The sequence below is a fragment of the Sycon ciliatum genome, chromosome 1 (genome assembly GCF_964019385.1).
Source record: "Sycon ciliatum chromosome 1, ocSycCili1.1, whole genome shotgun sequence".
Classification (NCBI taxonomy): domain Eukaryota; kingdom Metazoa; phylum Porifera; class Calcarea; order Leucosolenida; family Sycettidae; genus Sycon; species Sycon ciliatum.
The window spans coordinates 76,174,351-76,196,117 of NC_088643.1; the positions used below are offsets into that span (position 1 = coordinate 76,174,351).

General features: G+C 47.6%; 1 protein-coding gene across 2 annotated transcripts; it reads left to right on the forward strand.

Moving 5' to 3' along the window:
• The first annotated feature begins 355 nt into the window (after positions 1–355).
• Positions 356–15,073, forward strand: LOC135805515 (pleckstrin homology domain-containing family A member 4-like). Of its 2 annotated transcripts, none has more exons than XM_065319557.1 (11): positions 356–1,369; positions 4,184–4,283; positions 5,035–5,143; positions 6,727–6,845; positions 7,919–8,148; positions 8,760–8,853; positions 9,458–9,539; positions 9,941–9,973; positions 10,302–10,408; positions 12,228–12,354; positions 14,102–15,073. In XM_065319557.1, exons 1-11 carry the CDS (start codon positions 718–720, stop codon positions 14,222–14,224), a joined length of 1,776 nt encoding a protein of 591 aa, XP_065175629.1. In that variant the 5' UTR covers positions 356–717; the 3' UTR covers positions 14,225–15,073. The 2 variants fall into 2 exon arrangements, with proteins under 2 accessions (XP_065175629.1, XP_065175630.1); XM_065319558.1 differs by having other exon boundaries at positions 9,461–9,539.
• The last annotated feature ends 6,694 nt before the right edge of the window (positions 15,074–21,767 follow it).

Below are 21,767 nucleotides of genomic sequence, written 5' to 3' on the forward strand. Positions count from 1 at the left end.
CTGGACCTGACAGACTCAGTGACACCGCACCGCGCCGGGGACACACAGACACCATGCCATGGACACAGCCTAGCCTACGTCTCTGCGCTGAGCCTGTCCTACATAATTTTTATACATCTAGACCTAGTAAGTAGTAGACCTACTACTAGGCTACACACCCCTAGCCTGGCCTAGGCCTAGTGCCCTACGCCGGCTACGGCCCTAGCCCTATGCCCTACTATACACTAAAAATGTTGGTCACCATCGCGATCGCGTGGGCTCGTGTAGAAACGAGACCATTCTGCTGATCTGAGCAGGTGGCCTGATCTAGGCACTCGATCGACTCGGCGCAGGCGATCAGAAAACTCGTTTGCGTTCACCATGGTTCACCACTCACGAGGCCGGAGTTTGGTGCTGGTTCACGCTGCCACAGACAGTAAACCCACCACCTGTTGGTTGTTCTTGTAGAATATAATCTGATGTTTGGTAGGCATTCTTCATGCAAAAATAAGAGTAGCTCTGCGGCTGAGTAAGGTATCGCATCGTCCTTATGTAGAGCGAGTTGCCCACTGAGCCACCGGCTCTTCACCCAGACTAGCCGGCAAGAGTACTCGAGTCCAAACTGTGCGCAGCACGCAGAAAAATCCCCACCAATGCGTTCCGGACGATCGGGCCAGTTCTGCTCGTCTGAATAGGAGGGGGAGCGCGGCGAGCTGTAGGCATTTCTGCACCACAACAATGAGTCGGGCGGTGGAAAATTGGTCTCATGCTGAGGTCTGCCTGTGGTTGCGCACCTCCGGATTTGTCAATCTGACGGACAAATTTTCGCAGCTGAACATCGTCGGCAGCGACCTGAAGATGTTGGACGATGGTTACCTTCACGCTAAGATGGGAATAGCAGATCCTTTGGTTCGCTACAGCGTCCTCTCCGCTGTCGATAGTCTACTGGCCAAGGCTGGGCTGAAGCGTGGCATGTCGTACCACTCCGGAGGGTGCGCGCAGCCCGCCGCACCGGGACAACGACCGAATCAGCCGAACCTACCGTCCAGACCTTCAGTGATGCGTGGACAGACTGTGCCTGCATCGTTGGGCTCAGCCAGCACGATGGTGGCGAGCAACACGACCACAGCGAATACACGTACCGCCGATGACCATCAGGGCCAGCAGCGCTCACTCAGCTACACCCAATCGGCGAGCAGCATCCAGCATGCTCCGCACGCTTCGCACCACAACGCGCAGGGTAAGCGCCAGTCGCTGGGGTCCGTCAAGACGGGCACCATGTCGGCGGGCGTCGAACCATCGCTCGGTGTGAGTGCCCAGCAGCTAATGGCTGATGGTCATATGGACTGCTGTGGCTGGATTCGAAAACAGGGAGGAAGCGTTCGCAGCTGTGAGTACTGCAGCTGTGCAGATTCTTGGTACATTTTCATTAACATTTGTGTACATTGTGTGCATGTAGAATGTACAGCCGGCTTCCCTGTACTGTTTAGGATGATTGCTGCAGATTTTCTTTGTAAATTATTCCACATGCGTTAGACATCAGTTCCCGTTCACAGGTGCAGCGTGTTCAGTCGAGCTGACGTTGTAGCAGCAAAGGTTAAACCCGTTGTTGATAGCAACGTATTTCTTTGCGTCAAAGGGTACGCTAGTACTGTGCACCACAGTAGCAATAGCAATGCCAGTCTGAGGCAGTCGTACGAGCAAAAGGCAGAAATGTGTGACATTGAATACTATTTATACTAGCCATCCCGCAGAGTTATCTTTTATCACACACAGTCACCATGGTCACTGGCTGGATTAGGGATAGTGCTGGGGGGGGGGGGGGGGGGGGGGGGGACTAGGGTAACTTAGCCTCACACAGGCATGGGACTCAATCTGACCTGCTGGTCAGCAGTCTTGGAGCACTGAGTTCGATATGGTGAAGCATCAACAGCTTCTTCTTGCTCTCGCAGCTGTCGGTATTTCGGGAGTGGCCCTGGCCTGGTTCCGATCATACCTTTGTGCCAGACAACAGCGGGTGGTTACCCACACTGGAACATCTCCGTTGGTGGCAATCACTAGTGGCGTGCCACAGGGCACCATTCTGGGTCCGGTGCTATTTAACATATATGTACGGAAGCTCCCATTGACAGCAGAGGCCTTTTCTTGCAAGCTCCCGATGTTCGCTGACGACATGACGTTGTATGCCAGCAGACGTACACAAGCTGAGGCCGTCGCTACCGTTACTGATTCGTTATCTGCAATTTCTGTGGATCTAGACGAGCTTGGGCTGCGCATTAATACAACAAAGACTGTAACTTTGATGATTTCTAAGTCTTCTCAACCCCTCTCAACTCCAATCGTTTTTAACCAACAGGCTCTGACTCAAGTGTCTAGCACGAGAATCCTGGGAGTCATTGTAGACAGTGATGTTTCTTGGTCTGGTCACATAGACTTTATCGTTAGGAAGACTTGCACGAAAATTGGCGCTCTTCGACGATGTTTTCGGCAACTAAGTTTGAAGGCAACACGGCAGTTTATCCTCTCGGTTATCCTGCCTGACTTATTATACTGCTGCTCTTGCTTTGCAATGAAGCTATCCGCCAAGGACCGACAGCGACTCTCGTCCGTTTATCGTCGTTCTGTACGCGCTGCTTGTGGCTCGAAACTACAAGAGGACGTCATGCCGCTGTTAGCTAGATTGTCGATTGATCCGTTTGAACATTACCTTATTCGTAGCATTGCTAAATTTATCCATGTTAATCATGTCGTTTTCCCTCTCCCAAATCTGACGGACCTTTTCCCTCAAGTTTCAACCGGCCCTAGGACAACAAGAAGCTCTTTTAATGCTGCTATTGCAATATCTAAATTCCGGACGACTGACGGTGTCAATTCCTTTTCAAATCGTGCTGCCCTGTTCTTTAATTCTTTGCCTGTGGAGTGGCGCACCCAGCACCGCACTACATTTGCTAAGCACCTTCAGACCATGCTAAAAGACGCAGCGTCTTTTCAGAAGTATTTTGATCTTCTTTTCAGCAAACTCCCTCATTGATCTGCACCGCCTGTATTGTATAACTGTGTTTACTGCGTTCCTAGTTTAAATTCGTTTTTAAAAACATCTCTTTAATTCTTGCACTATCCCATTATGACCATGCTTAAAGACGCAGCGTCTTTTCAGAAGTATTTAGATCTTCTTTTCAGCAAACGGCCTCATTGATCTGCATCGCTTGTATTGTATACCTGTGTTTACTGCTTACTGCTTACTGCTGCTTTATTGTTCCAAGTATCAGTTTAGTTTAGTTTAAATATCTCTTATTATTATTATTATTTATTTTTTTCTCACCCCAAACCCCTCTACCCTGTTATCGGCCCTCTTAAGAGTTGTGTTCATCACTGTTGAGGCTTCCGATGGAAAATAAAAGAATACTACTACTACTACTACTGAGCCGGCAACCGATAGTAGGTGCCACAAGCGACCCCGAAGCATGTGAGAGTGAGGATGCAGCCATGGCTGACCTTCATGAGTTCGGTCTGGGGCTGAGAACTTCGGTATTCTGCTAAAGAAATGGCCCTGCGGGCCTGCAAGAGTGAGCGCTGCCGTGCCTGCAACAAATGAAGAAGCAGCAGCTATAGCAGACGAGGCCGGTATAATTATCCGATCTCTGTAGAGCAGAGTAAAAAAAATGGAGAAAAGTGATGCAAGTGCTCTAAATGTTATTCGATACCTACTTACAGACTCTGCACATAAAGAACTACATGAGGGGGGGGGGGGGGGGGGAGAGGATGGACAGGTACTTCAAAGTAGCTCCACACTTCCCCGCATTCAGTCACTTACAAGTACTACGGCACTGCAGACAGGTGGGCATGGGGTCGATTTGGTGATCAGTATGATTGTATTCTCTAAAGCCTGGGAAGCTCTCCCAGTAGTGACATTAGTAGAACCAGTACAACTAACGTTAGCCACTTGACCACTTCCCTGGGCACTTGAAAGGAACAGTGTGTGTTCTTGTTTTCTTGAGGTAGATTTCCACCGGGGGAAATGTGTGAAAAAAATGCAAATGTTCGACCATACCCACATGATGTTCTGACCTTGCCAACCATGTAGCATCCACCATTGTCACCTCATTTCAAAGAGCCGGTGTATTGTCTCAACCCCGTACCATTGTCACCTCTTATTTTACATGTTGATTCTTTTCTGACGTATGACTGATGTTGTTGCACTCAGGGAAGCGACGTTACCTCATATTGAAGAGCGGCTGTATGTACTACTATAAAGATGAGTCGTCATCCAGTGCTCAGGGACAGTTCTCACTAGAGGGCTACCGGTGAGAAGACTGATTCATGTTCTTTCCAGGCTTTGCATCTCTCTCTCTCTCTCTCTCTCTCTCTCTCTCTCTCTCTCTCTCTCTCTCGTATTGGCTCTCTCTTTCTTCTCTCTCTCTCTCTCTCTCTCTCTCTCTCTCTCTCTCTCTCTCTCTCTCTCTCTCTCTCTCTCTCTCTCTCTCTCTCTCTCTCTCTCTCTCTCTCTCTCTCTCTCTCTCTCTCTCTCTCTCTCTCTCTCTCTCTCTCTCTCTCTCTCTCTCTCTCTCTCTCTCTCTCTCTCTCTCTCTCTCTCTCTCTCTCTCTCTCTCTCTCTCTCTCTCTCTCTCTCTCTCTCTCTCTCTCTCTCTCTCTCTCTCTCTCTCTCTCTCTCTCTGTCTCCTATTGACTCTCCCTTTTTCTTTTCTGTTGGTCTGTCTGTCTAGGCCTCTCTTTCTCTCTTTCTCTCATGTATCTTACTCTCTCCTTTTCATCCCTTCTCTCCTGTGCTCCGGTGTTCTTTTCCTTGGCTTCTCTCTCTCTCTGAATACCCACGCTTGTGCTCTGCTGTGGGACGGAGAACTCCTTACTAGCGGCTATGCATTGCCTGAATATCTCGGCAATTTGACTGTACTGGTGACGTAGTTCGCCTGCCACCATGAGCATGGTATCCTGCATATCCCTACATGCCAGTAGTGTGCAGTGCTGGCACCCCCCCCCCCCCCCCCCATTTACCTATCTAACATGTGTGTATCTCCATGTGGTGATGCACTCCAGTATTGCTCAAGCAACAGACACCAAGTACCCATGGTGTGTCAAGCTTGTGCACATCAACCCGAAGAAACGCACCTACTTCATCAGCTTGTCCTCGGAGCCAGAGATGCGGGTAAGATGTGTGCTGTGTGCTTGTGTTTGCAACACATCAACACAGTGAAGTAGCGGGAGATGATACTACCACTGTTAGCAATTGCATAGGAATTGTCTCGGAGTGATCATGTGACATAACTCACCAGTATACATGTATAACCCTTAAAGGGGAAGTTAAGGCAAAAATCAAAATTTCACCAGTTGTAGTCTTCGGGGTGCTGAGTCGAATGGTCTTGGTCCGAGAAAGCTGACACGCTCCCTTCCTACTTTAATCCCAATCGAACTCGCGCACTTCCACCGAAACTGGGTGACTGCGCCCTACTAGATGGGGATTTGTATGCAAAATGTCACTAAAAGCTCCATTTCGTTCTTATAAAAGCACGGATGACTGCAATTGGCCCATATGTTGTAGTCTTTTGGACGCCGAGTCGACTGGTTTTGGTCCGAAAAGGCTGGGATGCAGCGTTCCTCCTTTATTCCCAATCGAACATGGTTGAACAAGTAGTCACGTGCTCCTGGGTGCCCAAATCACCTGGTCACCACGCCAGCAGGCGACAATTTTCACACCAAGGTTCAACTCGAGTGACAGGAGTGCACCCAAAAAAGGTCCAACAGGCTAGTAAGTTGTACCCTGCAGGCACGGTGACCAGGTGACTGGTGTACGCAGGAGCACGTGACCGCTTGTTCAACCATGTTCGATTGGGAATAAAGGAGGAACGCTGCATCGCAGCCTTTTCGGACCAAAACCAGTCGACTCAGCGTCCAAAAGACTACAACATATGGGCCAATCGCGGTCATCCGTGATTTTATAAGAACGAAATGGCGCTTTTAGTGACATTTTGCATACAAATCCCCATCTAGTAGGACGCAGTCACCCAGTTTCGGTGGAAGTGCGCGAGTTCGATTGGGATTAAAGTAGGAAGGGAGCGTCTCAACTTCCTCGGACCACGACCATTCGACTCAGCACCCCGAAGACTACAACTGGTGAAATTTTGATTTTTGCCTTAACTTCCCCTTTAACAGTCGTTAAGTCATGCACTGAAGCTCAAAGGCAAAAAATAGAAATGACGACGAATAGACTCGGATGGAGAGCCAAGGGTAAATTTATAGAAGAGAAAAAGGACCAAGGAACTACAAGTTACCCCTCCTATGTTATCATAAGTATAACTTAGAACCTTCCAAGTTGGAAGGCTGCTGGAGTGCGCATCCAAGATGTGCTAGAGTTGATAGCCAGTTATTTGTGAACGTCAGTACAATCCGTCAGTGTCGTGCAATGTTATCGCATGAGCTGATTGTTTACTAATTGGTGGTGTTAGTGGATATTATAGCATAACTTGTAGTTCCCTCGTCCTTTTCTTATACGAGAACATGTTGCTCTGAGATATCAGGTTTCTACCTGGAAACCCTGAACTATGCTATGAAAAGATGAGTGACTCGAAACTGTCCGGAATTGCATTGTCGACACTAGCGCAGCACACATGGTATAAGCCGCAAGGCCTTTCAATGTGTCACGAACAAATGATAAATATAAGCAAATACGGCACAATGTGCCCATTCTCTCCTGTTGCTGTTGTCCCCCCCCCCCCCCCCCCCGTGGTGAAGCAATGGATGGAGAAGATTGACCACGCGACACGGCAATGGATGGAGGTGACGTCAGGTGGCAGTCAACCGCCAGCATCACCCAGTGCTGTTGATGTAGCACCACCTCCGGTCCTGCCCAGGTAAGCGGCCACAACTGCTCAGTTTGCGGTATTTCCATCCTGTTCTCTCGCTTGGCTTAGCGAACATACTGAGCCACGGCCCACGGATGCTATGTGCACACTCTCCCAAATTATTTGCCTTTTACTCTGCCACCCAAGTTATAGCATTAGTTTTCATTTGTGTATGTGTGTGTGTGTTTGTGTGTGCGCGTGTGCGCGCGCATGTGTGTGTGTATGTATGTGTGTATATGCCTTGTACTCTCCCACTTACTGAGGTGTGGTGAGCCCATAAGTGGGATCATTTCCAAGTCCACCCAGAGTTAGGGATTTCAGGGGTTGTCAGCTGTTGGGCGATTGAATAGCCAGATGAATCATCTTTCCAAGATTCCCTTTGAGTCTCTCTCCCCTTTTCTCAAGGCAAGGAGAGAACCATGTGACCAGTTATGGCAGTGAGCAAGTACAAGCATGTGTGTGTGTGTGCCTGCGCGCGTGCGTGCGTGCGTGTATGTGTGTGCGTCGATTTCCAATCGAGAGGTTGCGGGTTCAATTCCCGACGATTATGGTCGCACACGTCTTTCTTCTTTTTCTCAATCTCCTTGCTCTTCTTTCATTCTCCTGGGTGGTTACCAACAGCCCGTGTATGCCGGTGTATGTGGTGTGGTGCGTGTCAAAAAAGAAGAAAAAAAGAAAGAAAGAAAAATGAAAAATGAAAAATAGGGATTCACTGGCCAGAAAAAGTCACTTCAATCAGCTGTGTTTTTTCTACAAAATCCACGTATCTGCAGACACTGGGGTGAATAATGGAGTGTGGTGGTGGGGCCCATTAAGCTCCGCCGACCAGTGGATACCAGGCTAAACAATTAGTGGCGGTCAATTCATCAGCCTTGCAAGCTGTTGAATGGTGTAATCCCAGCACAAGTTGCTATGTCTAACATAGTTGTTCGCTATCATCGCTTCCGCGATGGGCATGTCTGAGTCTGAGTGTGTGTGTGTGTGTGTGTGTGTGTGTGTGTGTGTGTGTGTGTGTGTGTGTGTGTGTGCATATGTGTGTGTGTGTGTGTGTGTGTATGTGCTGTGTTTGCTCACACGTCTAGACCGGCATCCACTCTGCCTGGCCATGCTAGATCTGCATCGGGGTCATCGGCCTCGTCTGCATCCAACGCCTTGCGGACGGCAAACTCCGATTTCGTAGAGCACGACTTGGATGATGAGGAGGATAGCGAAGAGGATGATACCAATCACTCACCGTCAGGTTACAAAAGAGCAAAATCATCACCTTCGCCGGAAGTGGCACCGCGTCAGCTTGAGCCGAGTGTTGAGGAAGGTGAGCGTGATGTATAGAAACATTACGGCAATGCTTAAAGGTGTATTGGGGGGGGGGGGGGGGGCTTTGCTCTATTCGTTGCATACCCCGTTGGTGCTTGGCACGGTGGATGAAGTTGTGAGCTGTGCCTCGTGTTCTCATGTTGTTTCCGTCTTCCTGTGAACATGCATTTTTCTCTACCCGGATGCGAACACACAATTCATGTGCATGCCTGGCCAACCGTCCCGATATCAAGGTTACTAACCCTGAGGTAACCCGATGTCTTGCCCGATGGCCGAAAGTGTGCTATTTTGTCCTGATATTGGTTTGAAAATCGGCCAGTTTGCTAAAAAACAATTGGCCTGTTTGCATGTGAACATGTCCACTGTAGCCCAGGTAACAGGAATATGGAGCTATGGACCCACAGTAGGAAACTGTACTGGTGTGCTTGTTTTGTCGAACATTTGGTCCGTTGGTCACTAGTTGACCCGATCTTGGATTGGCATAAGGTTGGCAGGTATGTGTGTGTGTGACTGTGAAAGTGCAAGACAAGATCAAGAGTCAAGATACTCAAGACCCACGTGTGTGTGCAGTGAACCTCACCACCACCTTCTTTGTCTGTTGGTATTCAGCTGAGCCGAATGACTACTTGCAGTTGAACGAAGGCTCCATCATCCCACCGGAACAGCAGCCACCGCCGCCCAAGCCAGTGCAGAATGGCGGAGGGTAAGTCCATCGTATCGCGTTCCTTCGCATGGTTCATGCTTGTTGCAGGTGTCCGATACACCACTGGCTGCAATATTGCCGTACATGCAGGCACAGGGCACACAGATTACATGCATTTTGATTATAGATAGTCAGGTCTCTAAGTTCCCAGGTGCATTCTTTTTTGGACGAGATCTATTTGGTTCAAGGGCGTCTTGGGTTCTCACTGCTGCGGTAGTATTGCCACCGTGATGTACGAGGTATTTATTTATTTTATTCCAAGCAATACATGGCTGGGGTAGCCAATGACCACTTTGCGTGGCGATTGCAGTGTTTTTATAGCCAACCATGGCTAACATGGAAAAGAGTAAGAAGTCAAAAAGAAAAGGAAAAGAAGAAAGGAGCAAATATGGACTAAAATTGTGGTCTACTGGTAAAGCAAGGCGTTCCTGAATGCTGTTAAAGTAGAAAGGCCCTTTGTCTCCTGGTGCAGCTTAATGTATGATGATGATGTGTTTGCTCATCACGATCTTAGCCTTGTTGTTTGTTGTTGCTGCTGCCGTCGCCGCCAATGCTGCTGCTGTCGTTGCTTCTACCCCTGCTGCTGCTGCTTGTGCTTCTTCAGCAGACCCATTCCAAGCCCAAGCCATGCTGCACCCACTGCCAGCCGCATTGCTCAGCGTTATGAGATTACTGATCTGAAAAAGGTGAGTCACCGGTGTCCACTTCAGGGAGCGAGGCTTCTTTTAAAAACTATTATCCGCATGAGCGTGATTAACTGCAGCGCTATGGCTGGTGAATTCTGTCATGGATTTTGAATATTTGAAGAGCAGGCTTACACTATGTTCTTCTCTCACTTTGAGACTGAACGACGCATGTATGAACGCATGTATGGTATTGAAGTGCTAAGGAACAATGTATCCACCTCCAAGTCACAACAGGTAGTATGATCAGGGGCCGTGATGGGATTTGTGTGCAAGGTAGTCATTAGATACGACCTGTTGTCATCGGTTGACACCGGTTTCATGACTCGCCAGCAGACTGTTGAGCTGTTAGCCCTTGTACTGTGCTTCTGTGTTTTTTTCCTGTCCCCGGTGTGGAAATGAAGGTGCCAGCAAAGACTAAGCCACAGCCGGAGATGGTAAGTTAGTGCGTGTTCCTTGGGGTGCTTCAGACGGTTGTGTGCATGTATTTGCAGTCCTAGGACTGGCCCGGTATCTTTTTAAGCTGAGAAAAATGGCTTTGGGCTGCATTTTTGGACTACATCCATCATCAGTTGAACTGTTTCAGGCGTAATTAATTTGTCAGGAACTGGTGCTTTCCCCTCGTAGGATAGTGTACACCAACGGCGACACTCGCATCACCTACAATAAGTATAAGGTGGACGCGCTAGCCAAGGAGGGCTTTTGGATTTGTACTGATGGAATGATGTGCCAATTTCCCGCTTGCCTGTTGTACTCTGTATCCAGTCGTCAGCGGATGAAGAGTGTGATTACATCTTCCCAGAAGTTGAAAATCGAGATATTCTACCAGCGTCTGTCTTCCAGGACGGCATGGATCGTGATACCGCGGAAGGGTAAGGACTTTGCCGAACTAGATTGCTGGGCTAACACGGAAACGAGTCGTATGTGATAAGTGTGTAACTGGAGGTGCTTATGTCTCATATCCATGTGATGTTGTGTAGTAGAATTGTACAACTGAGGTAGCTAGTTGGGAAAATGTAAATCCTAGCTGAAAGAGGTTGATACTGAGATATTTGGAGTGGAGCAGTACATGATAAAGAGAGAGAGAAATAGAAGGGGGAGGGTGGGAGGGGCTGTGGCATGTTGTTTTGTGCTTCAAAGGTCTTAGTTGATGGCTGACATGATGGGCTGTCACTGGTATTAAAAGTGTGTGCATAATGTATTAACTTTAGTACCCAGTCTTAACCTCTTTAGCATGACCCTACCTGAGCGCGCCCCACGTCAATACCTGTAATAAGTCCCATTTTCCCATGAAAGTACTAGCTGTTCAAGGATAGATAATTTTACCTTCCCTTGGACGAATTCCACGTTTTTGAGCTTCCTGGAAAGGTCTTGAGACGAGGGACAAACTAGTATCAAACCCAGCTCGGAGTGAAACCGAAAGCCCGTGCTAGAGTTTGGCAAACGTCATCCATGCGCCCGACAGACTTGAGCACGGCAAAGACAAAACGAGCTCAAATATTCAGCTGCCATTTCGATCTCCTTGCTCGTATCGAGCTCAAATATTTTTTGAGATCTCACGAGATCCACTACCATCATTAATTTTGAGTCTTGTTTCCATGGCATGCCGGCAGCAGGTAGCGCAAAATGATTCAAAATGGAAAACACGCGTTCTGCAGACTGCGCAAAAAAATCGAGTTGAAATTTGCCGTGTCGAGTCGCATATCTCAACAACCGGTAGTTGTATCGCTTCGGCGATTGTTTCTATCGCCAGCTGAGAGTTTACTCTTGCAGATACATGTTTCGATTGTGAGAATCGATCAAGTATTGAGTGAGTTACGATAGTTTGAACACCTCACTATGGACTCAATACGGACCCCACGGCTATGAAATGCAGGTTCACTGTACAGTGTACAGCGCACGTCATACTAGTACGACGGGCGTGGGGCACGCAACTCATGTGCGTCGTACTAGTATGAGGTTAACTTCTAAAATTAGGAAGCACTCTTCCATGTACAAGCCCCCAACACATTGTCGCTTGTTGCAAGTATTCCTGCTGCAAAGAAAGACATCCCCGATATGGCACTGAACTGGATGGTGTAGCTGTCAGACCATTGCGTGCCACGTGTAGGCACAACTACAGCTGCACACACCATCAGCAAATGTTGGCAGGCCATGACTCCACTTTCCATCTGATCTGAACGTGTTACCAAGGACCGAGAGTAGGTTTCCACTCGTGACATGCAATTGCCCTCCGGTGTGTTCGGGTGGTATTACACAGCACTGTCGGTGACTGTCCCGTGTCCTTAGCCACTGCAATACAGAACACTATGTGTCCTTAGCCACTGCAATACAGAACAGGAGCCTTTCTGCTACACATGCACATACAGCACTCTTGTAGTAGTTGAGCACTCTCATGTGGGGTAGTAGTTCCTTTGCTGTTTGCATTACGCACAGCTCACTGACTTGTCAGTTTGAGCACTCTGGCAAGGTACGTTCGGGCCTGGTTTAAATCTGGCTTTGGAAATTTTTTTTCATTGTTATCAGGTTCGGCCTCATTTTCTCTGTGCTGCGCTGAGGAGTTCACAAAGAACGAAACAGCATGCTGTCCGCAGATTGAGTACATGTACGTGTACTTCCAGTAGTAGTGCATCCTTTGCATTGGTATACAGTTACTATCCACTGTCTCTTTTCTCTTGACTATGACCACAGGATCCTGAAAAGACTAAACCACACTGGGAGCTATTTGATTCGCAGTGGTAGTGCGCAGCCTAACCAGAAAGTCCTGTCGGTGTGGACAGAGGATCGCTGCCGGCATTACAAAGTGTTCTTCGATGAAGTGAGTGATTGCAATGTATATCAGTAGGACTAGTTGTACCGTCATTCCACAGGGGCGTCGCACACGGTACGGTCACTACGGTATTGACCGTACCACTCTTTTCCCCAAGTACCCCGTGAATCAATAAAATGCACTGATTTGGGCTCTAAATTTCCAAACTTTTCGGCTCAGCCACCCCCCCCCCCCTCAGTAAATTGTACTTCAGATGGCTGACCGTACCACACTAAAATACCTTCCGACGCCCCTGTTCCAACACACACAAGTTCAACAAAGTCCAATTATGGCTAACCAGGACGTCTTCTTGAGTGATTGTACATGTAAATTTCTGCCTCTGGAGTTTTTTCTGCATGATGCCATGATTATGGGGTGTGGCAGGGAAGCTGATTAAGTGTTGATCTGGATATTGTACAGTGCTACATGGCTCGGAGTCATTGCAATGATGTCGTGTGCTGCGGTGTAGTTAGGACTGTGAAGCTGATATTGCCCGGCCTACTCGTGTCACGCGGCAGAGTGTACATAAGTTATATGCCGAGCTGAAACACCCTGGCTGACTGACACCCTGGCTGACTGACACCCTGGCTGACTGACACCCTGGCTGACTGACACCCTGGCTGACTAACACCCTGGCTGACTGACACCCTGGCTGACTGACACCCTGGCTGACTGACACCCTGGCTGACTGACACCCTGGCTGACTGACACCCTGGCTGACTGACACCCTGGCTGACTGACACCCTGGCTGACTGACACCCTGGCTGACTGGTATCGGGAGTGCAGCACGTAGTAGAGGATGAGCATAGAGTCTATAATATGCGTGAGGCAAGGCCTGCCAGCCATGCTGCTCTGTAGGCATGCGATGTCAGCTTTCCCGCCTCACAGTCACAAGCAGTCCAGTTGCACTGCCAGTGCATGGAGCACCTGCTTAATCGCCAACACATTCCCACAGGGAAGGCCGGCCGCTCAGGCATGATGCAACAGCTGAGCGCGTGGACCGTGATGTGTTCAAGCGTGTATATGCACCCTTACCAGGAGTAAACCACTCACACATGTTGCTCAAATATCAATTGTGCCTTGGAAAATTGTTACGTGTGACTTGCGTGTGGTGGACTCGAAAGTGGTTGCCTCATTGCAGGAGAGTGTAAATTGCTTTTTCCCTGCGAAGAACGTTGATTCTAAAGATGTCTAACAGTTGCATGATCCAAAGCCTTGGTCTGGGTCACCCAGAGTGTAATTGAATGGCGTATAAGCCAGTGACATCAGAGCATATGTTTTGTATACAGTGAAAAGTCAATGCACGTGCAACAGTTTGCCACTCCAAACAAAGCTTCTCAAACGATGACATAATAATTCCGAACCCTCATTTACTTAGTACCCCGGAGGGGTGGTTGTTTGGTTGGTATTTTCTGATTACTTCGCCAGAATGTACTGGCATTGCTGTCTTCTTGTCTGGAAAAATGGCTCGGATTGTCCAAGCTCCGAGTCACAAAATGACGAAAGAAAGGATAGAACTATTACATGAGAGTGTGAAGCATGCAAAATAAGAGAGAGAGAGAGAGAGAGAGAGAGAGAGAGAGAGAGAGAGAGAGAGAGAGAGAGAGAGAGAGAGAGAGAGAGAGAGAGAGAGAGAGAGAGAGAGAGAGAGAGAGAGAGATCCCCATCCATGTGCAGGTGTCTCTTTTTGGAAATGCACTTGCTCCCAGCCCGTTTAGTGGAGCTTTCTGTGTGGTGTTTCTCCTCTCTACCATAGAAGCTGAAGTTTTCGCTGCAGCGAGGTACTCATTTTGCTACGCTGCCAACACTAGTCCAGCACTACCACGCAAACTCCCTTCCAAAGTGCGAGTACAAGCTTTCTGAACCATATCATGGCTGAGTCCAGTACACGCGCGCTGGCGTCTGTTAATGGATACTCGGCATGTTTGGTCACTCCCCGTGGTTTTAAAGGCGACAACCAGGCTTTTGAAACGGGATGGGTGTAGCATAGCATGCGGCTAGGTGACGATCACATTCAAATCCATTCGATCTGTTCTCTAGCTATTTGAAATTTAGTTCATCTTCTATGGAGTATTTGTTCCATAACCATAGTCTGTATTTTCGATGATTGTATGTATTTTTGCTGAAAAGCGCTATTGTTGCCAGATATCCATATCTAACTAGAGCACCTATGGATGATTCCAATGTAAAGTATCATTATTCATTTATTGTGGCTCAGTTTCCATTGCCCAGTCACTGCCCGTGCTTTGAAAGACATGCTACCACTATGATGATTCAGTGTACGTGCAGATCAAAGGGCGTGTGATTTGTTTTTGCTCCAAACATACCAGTGCCCTGTATGGCCGAATAGCTTTCCTATCGTGACCTAACCCCGTCTAACTGAGTGGCTACTTCTTTTAACAGCCACGCACTCTCCAAGTCATGCAGCAATTGAGGAATAACAAATATTATACATTTTTATACAGGGTAAGCTCGGAATGATTTCAATTTTTGCTGGCTCTGTTCTGCCATGCTGACAGCGACAGTTGGCTAACTGAAGGTCTCATTGAACAGTCTCCTTGTTTTGTTTTCACCGGTGTGCGCTGGCAGCATTATCCATAACCTTTGGCCTTCAAACCATCTTTGTCAAACTTGTCACACGGTATTTCTTTTCTTTTCCGGAATGCTAGCCGCTGAAGCTCTGATCTGGTGATGTCTTATTAATTGTTGCATTGTGGCAGTATTTTAACTCTTTGTTGTGTGGGACGAACGTGCTGCTGCTGCGTGCATGATGACTAGCTCGACTGCAATGCTGTCTACGTGGTCTACCCAGTCCGCTGTTGCCCAGGAATTAGACTTACTGCTCTGTATCCAATTTTTGCATGCAAGTGATCCTATTGAAACCCGTGACCTCATGATGAGTCATGTACACGCAACAGAAGGAAAACCCCTTACACCATGTACACCGATCGACGCTCGACCACACAAACTCCAACGCCGTTACATGGTTACATTGTATCACAGTATTTAATTTTTACTCCGTTCAAGCAGCACTTTTCGGAAACTTTGGCCTGAAATCGGCCCCACGCATAAGAAAGGATGGGTCGACATGATGTAGCCTGCGGTGCAGGCTGTTCATACGCCGTGTCACAACACAACACTGGCAAACCGCTAAGCGCAGCCTGTGTGAAAGGCGGAATCTGGGCAGTCATATGGACTTGCATTTTCGGGCTCATCCGTTTCTCCTATCGATCCTCAAGTGTCGCGAAATCATGCTCAGACGACCGGTTTGTCATGAAGACCACCAACAAGGAATTACTAGTATAGCGCCGATGATGCATCGATGACTTTGAGCCTTCGGCTTCGGTAGATCTACGACTCGCACAGTAGAAACGCGAAAAAACCCAGTTCGCCTGGCATAGTGTCGCGTTTCCCAGCGTTGCAAAGCCTACATACATGTAGGCCGAAATACGACAACAGCGCATCGCCGAGCGCGAATGGCGCGCTTACGTAGGTACTAGGTGGTGGGTTAGCATGGCTTGGATTTGGAATCAGACAAATCTTGTCCATGACACAGCGTCACCATGGTGACAGCTTGGCTCAAATGCGACGTGCATAAATAATTATTATTGCTATCTGATTATTGTGAAAAAGGAGGACAAAATGTTATAGATTTATTATCTGATCATTGTACAATCATGTAGATCTACATGACGTTTTGTAGTACTAACCCTAGAATGATAAAAATCATTTGACTCTACAAAGTATAAATTACTATAATACCGTATTTTTCGGAGTATAGTGCGCACTTTAGATGTGCTATTTTAGGCCATAAATCGCAGGTGCGCACTATTATTATTATTTTATTATTATTATTATTATTATTATTTCACAATCACGATGACATAGTGCCAATAAGCATGTGATGCGGGCGATTTTAACCAGCCATGGTGGGGACAACTGAGAAAAAGAAGGAGAAGTAAAAGAGAAAACAAAACAAAACAAAAGGAGTACTATAGGAACCTGGAGAGAGCAGTATGAAGATTAGGCTAGCAATGGAAAACAAAGAATTCAATTCAATTCAACTTAGGCGCGGGCAGAATGGAACAAAATGCAGCGAAGGTGTCACGAGACTTTACCTCCTGCGGAAGCCGAGACCAATGAGAATAGGACTTGAACAGAGGGGATTTTAAAAGGATCGATGACCTGGCAAGTGGGAAATGGAGAGAACATCTAGTACGCGAGCTATTATTGAACCAGCTTAAATGCGCAAGTGCATGAGGAGGAGCAAGTTGAAGCTTAATACGGTGAATGAATTTGCATGCCGAGTGGGGAAAGCGTTCTGAGAGAGGGGAAGAGGAAGCCAAAATGTATAGCGTCTGAGAGGAGGTCAGAGGGGGCATGCGAAATATTAATCGAAGTAATTTACGGTGGGTGACTTCTAACCGATGCATAAGAGCGGAGGATAGACCGGAGGACCAAACGAGAGAGCAGTAATCAAACAAAGGAAGAACATAAGAGTGATACATTTGTATTCGACAACCATGGTGTAGATGGGAGATGTGAGGAGAAATGCAGCCTATCGCGGAGCAAACTCGCTTTTCAATATAGGTTACGTGCGAATCCCAGGACAAGTGTTCATCAAGAAATATACCAAGGTGTTTGTGATTTTTAACAATGTTGATAGCAATGGGATCATCAGGGAAAGTAAAAAGCCGAGTCGTAAGGAGGGTGAGGTCACTGGAGGGTCGTGGGGGGATACAAAGGATTGCCGTTTTCGACACATTGGGGCGGAGTTCCACTTCGACATCCAGCGCACAACTTGATTAATGTGATACTGTAGCGAGTCGCAGGCTTGCAATAAGCCTGGCTCGGTTATATGGAGCGCTGTATCGTCCGCGTAGAGTGAGGTATGATCCAAACCTGCCAAATCATTAACGTATACGATGAACAATAGAGGCCCCAAGATAGAGCCCTGGGGCACTCCAGAGTGGACTGTTTGAGGGGCGGACAGGGCATGTCCAATTCGGACACTCTGTCGACGTTCAGTGAGATAGCTGGTGAGCCACTGCAGACACGTCCCGGCTACGCCAAACGCTGCTAACTTATGGAGGAGACCCCTTGTCCAGACAGTGTCAAATGCTTTGCTGAGGTCGAAAAAACATAGGAGGCTAAATTGCTTCTGATCCTTGCATTCATATAGCTTCTGCACAAGCCTCAGCAACTGCCAGGCGGTCGAATCGCCTCGCCGAAATCCAGACTGTGACGGGTCAAGGACCGGGTTCACATGTTGGTATAAGTTGCCAAATGCCACACGTTCACAGAGCTTTGAAATGGTGGAAAGGAGTGAAATCGGCCGGTAATTGGATGCAGACAGTTTACTGCCTTTATTCTTGTAAATAGGCACAACCACAGCTGCCTTCCAGACATCAGGGAAGATTCCGGTGGCGAAGGACTGGTTGAAAACTAGGCTGAGAGGGATAGCTATACTAGGAGACAGGGCTTTTAGCAGTTCATGGGATATGCCATCTGCACCTGCCGCCTTCTTGGGCTTTAGGCGACGGATGTGGTGGGCAATGGCGGTGGGAGTAGTGCTAAAAGAGGGTAGTGCTGGGAGCCCGTGGTGTGGAATACCAGGGAGAGACCATGCAAGATCATCCGGTGTTCCAAAGCTGATGAATTGGCGATTCAGAGCATTGGCAATCTGGGTAGGGTCGTTGTGTACTGTGTTATTTTCATGGAGTTCAGTGATGATAGGGTTTCCAACAAGGGTCGGCGAACGAAGCTGCTTAACAAACTTGAACAAACTAGGGGTGGATGCAATAATGGATGAGGGGTTAGTGCTAATGGAGGACACATACTGGCGGTGAGCCTCTCTAGATAGGATTCGTGCTCTGTTACGTTCGCACTTGTAATGCTCGTGATTGCTAGGGGTAGGATACTTGCGATACAAGCTGTACGAGTCTCGCTTCCTCTTCAGCTGAGCTTTAACAGCACGTGTCAGCCACGGGGGACTTGGTGTACGTCGTCTAGGGGCTGAAGAGCGCGACCGGGTGGGTAGGAAAGCGGAGCATAGACTATGAAGGATGTCATAAAATGCTGGAGCAGTACGGTTTGGATCTCCAAGCTTCAACTGGAGAGCAGCATGCCAGTTCAAATTAGCAATGGATTCATTTAGAGCAACTAGGTGAGTGGGAAGAATGGAGGAGATGTCAAACTGACTGAAGTCAGGTATCTGGAAGGAATGGGAGGGCAGTGTAGTGTTGGGTGCAGGTGGTGATGCGGTACATGTCGGGATGCACAAACGGCCGAGAACAATTGAGTGGTCCGACTGACCGAGAGGGGCTGAGGGGCGCGGATCGCAGATGCTGGCTGCAGTGTCAGTGATCATCAGGTCCAGAGCAGCCTCATTGCCTTTGTGGGAGCGGTGGGTCGAGAATGTGACGTGTTGCTGCAAGGCAAACATGTCAAGAAGACATGAAAGGTGGTGGCCTGCAGTGTCTGTTGTTGTTCCATACCAGGTGGAACATTTAGCATTGAAATCTCCCATGATGAGGACTGGCGAGCCAGGGGTCCGTATTTTAGTCAAGCAGCTTTGAAACGAGGCGTAAAAGTTATCTATCACCGACGGGTCGGTGGACGGTGGGCGGTAGACAGCCGCAATTTGGATGGGCTGCTGGCGCGTGGGGCAAGCAGAGGTTCCAGTGGATGGCGATATCTCTACCCAGGTAGCTTCGAATTGCGGAAGATGTAGGTCTGTACGGTGGGTAATAGGACCAAATGCACTTGATTTTACTAAGATAGCAACACCGCCATAGGCCAGGAAGTCGTTGGTGTTAATTTTATTCTCGGAGGTGGGTCGATCCTTTCGAAAACATTCATAGCCTGGGAAGGAGAGGGAAATTTGTGGACACAACCAGGTTTCAGTTATGCAAACAACAAGGGGACAGCTGGTCGTGAGAAAGTCGGATAGCTCAGCAGATTTGTTTCTAAGGGAACGTGCATTGATACAGGCTACGGGAAAGGAGGCTAGGGGCGTTGAAGGATAGAAGGGTGTTGCGTTAGGGTCAAGTTGAGGTGTTGGTTTACTCATTGTTCAGATTCAGCCTGGTCAGTGTGGAACCTCCATTTCCGGATACTAATTTTGTCAGGCCAGAAACCAGGCCCTTGGATCTTGTCTACACAGTTCTCTCCCACAACCAGGTGGGCATAAGCTGTACCAAAGTACCGTGATTCTGAGATTGAGCAGTGAAAAACTTCGACATCTTTCTTTTTACACCACAGTTCAATTGAGGCAGCATCGCATCCAAGGTCTACATTGCCAAGGTAGAAAGCCGTGCGCTTCACCCGCTCCACGCCCTGAAGGTCAGTGCGTTTGGTACGGGCTGGCTCTTTTGTGAACTGGCTTGTGATAGTGCGTTTCAGTGGACTACCGGTAGTGTTGGTGTCGGCTTGTGCAGGGCGGCGGCGGTGTGGGTTTTGCCACCCATTGTCGCTTGTGCTTGTATCTTGCGTTTGAGGTTTGGCGGGCAGGTCAGGTCTGGCCGTTGGGGTACTACTTCTTGTAGTAGTACGTGTACTACCGTCCGTGCTGGTGTGTGTGCCTGTTGGTGAGGAAGCTTTCCTTGCAGTGCTACGCTCCGAATAGGAAATGCATGTACATGTACATACTTCAATGAAGATTGAAGTGCGCACCCCCAATGAAGATTGGGGGTGCGCGTTATACAAAGGTGCGCACTATACTCCGAAAAATACGGTAGGCCTTGGGGTCTTCAGTGAAGGCATCTATTTTCTTTTCTTCCTTTTGTTTTACAAAAGAACATAAACCCAGCTGGCTAAAGACAAATACATCGTACATATACCCAGAAAGACTAATTGCAGGGAGGATGAAGATAGGACTACAACACAGACGCTGACGGTTGACAGTCAATGACAGAGCACACTACAATACAGTCATCATGACTGTAACTACTGACAGTTACCTATATTATTAAATGCACTTAACTTTGATAGTGTTGTCCGGGCTTACATCACTATATGCATCTGGGAGGGTCAGGTAGTACGTGTACATGTACATGTATGTATGATGTATTATACCACCCTTTTATACAATATAGAAGAGAAAAGGACTTATGGATACGAGTTAAGAGTAACTCTCCATCACTGTAACATGATACTATATACAGTCAGAAAGTGCAATAACTAGGCACAAAACTGACAGAGTACTGAAACATTCGACGTCCTGACACCTAGCTTCAACACATCTCCGTAGCGCTAACCGACAGCCTTCCAACTTGGAAGGTTCAAGGTTATTTGCTGCTTCGAATTGTAGTTAGACCGCTTTGTCAAATATCGTACTGGTCTCGTCATCGTCCAGTAACAATCGACATTCTTTGTTCCGTTGGGACTGTAGCTTTTGCTCGTTTTCGTTGCGCTTGCCTTCCAGTCTTTGGTCTTTCCATAACCTTGAACCTTCCAAGTATTGTATGTATGATGTATTATACCACCCTTTTATACAATATAGAAGAGAAAAGGACATATGGATACGAGTTAAGAGTAACTCTCCATCACTGTAACATGATACTATATACAGTCAGAAAGTGCAATAACTAGGCACAAAACTGACAGAGTACTGAAACATTCGACGTCCTGACACCTAGCTTCAACACATCTCCGTAGCGCTAACCGACAGCCTTCCAACTTGGAAGGTTCAAGGTTATTTGCTGCTTCGAATTGTAGTTAGACCGCTTTGTCAAATATCGTACTGGTCTCGTCATCGTCCAGTAACAATCGACATTCTTTGTTCCGTTGGGACTGTAGCTTTTGCTCGTTTTCGTTGCGCTTGCCTTCCCCTCTTTGGTCTTTTCATAACCTTGAACCTTCCAAGTTGGAAGGCTGTCGGTTAGCGCTACGGAGATGTGTTGAAGCTAGGTGTCAGGACGTCGAATGTTTCAGTACTCTGTCAGTTTTGTGCCTAGTTATTGCACTTTCTGACTGTGTATAGTATCATGTTACAGTGATGGAGAGTTACTCTTAACTCGTATCCATATGTCCTTTTCTCTTCTACATTTATTTATGGCTAAACATCCGAGTTTCAAATTTTATACAATAATTTACTTTTTTTTATACATACACAAGTTACAAACTCTCATTCAACTAACGTGTCAACACGTTACTTCAACGGAGATTTCAAGTTTGTATTTTCAATATAAACCTGAATATAAACCTGAATTCGCCGAGGTTTGTGTGATAGTTTATATTCCACGCATAAACCTAAGGTTAGTTTGTATTAATACTATTATATACAGTCATGTACATATTACACTGCAACACAGACTAAGACTAGCGGTCATGTACATGTACGCTAGTCTGTGTTGCACAATGTACTGCCCCAGGACGGCAGGAGGTCCTTACCGACCTTAGCATTGCCATTGTAGCATTGC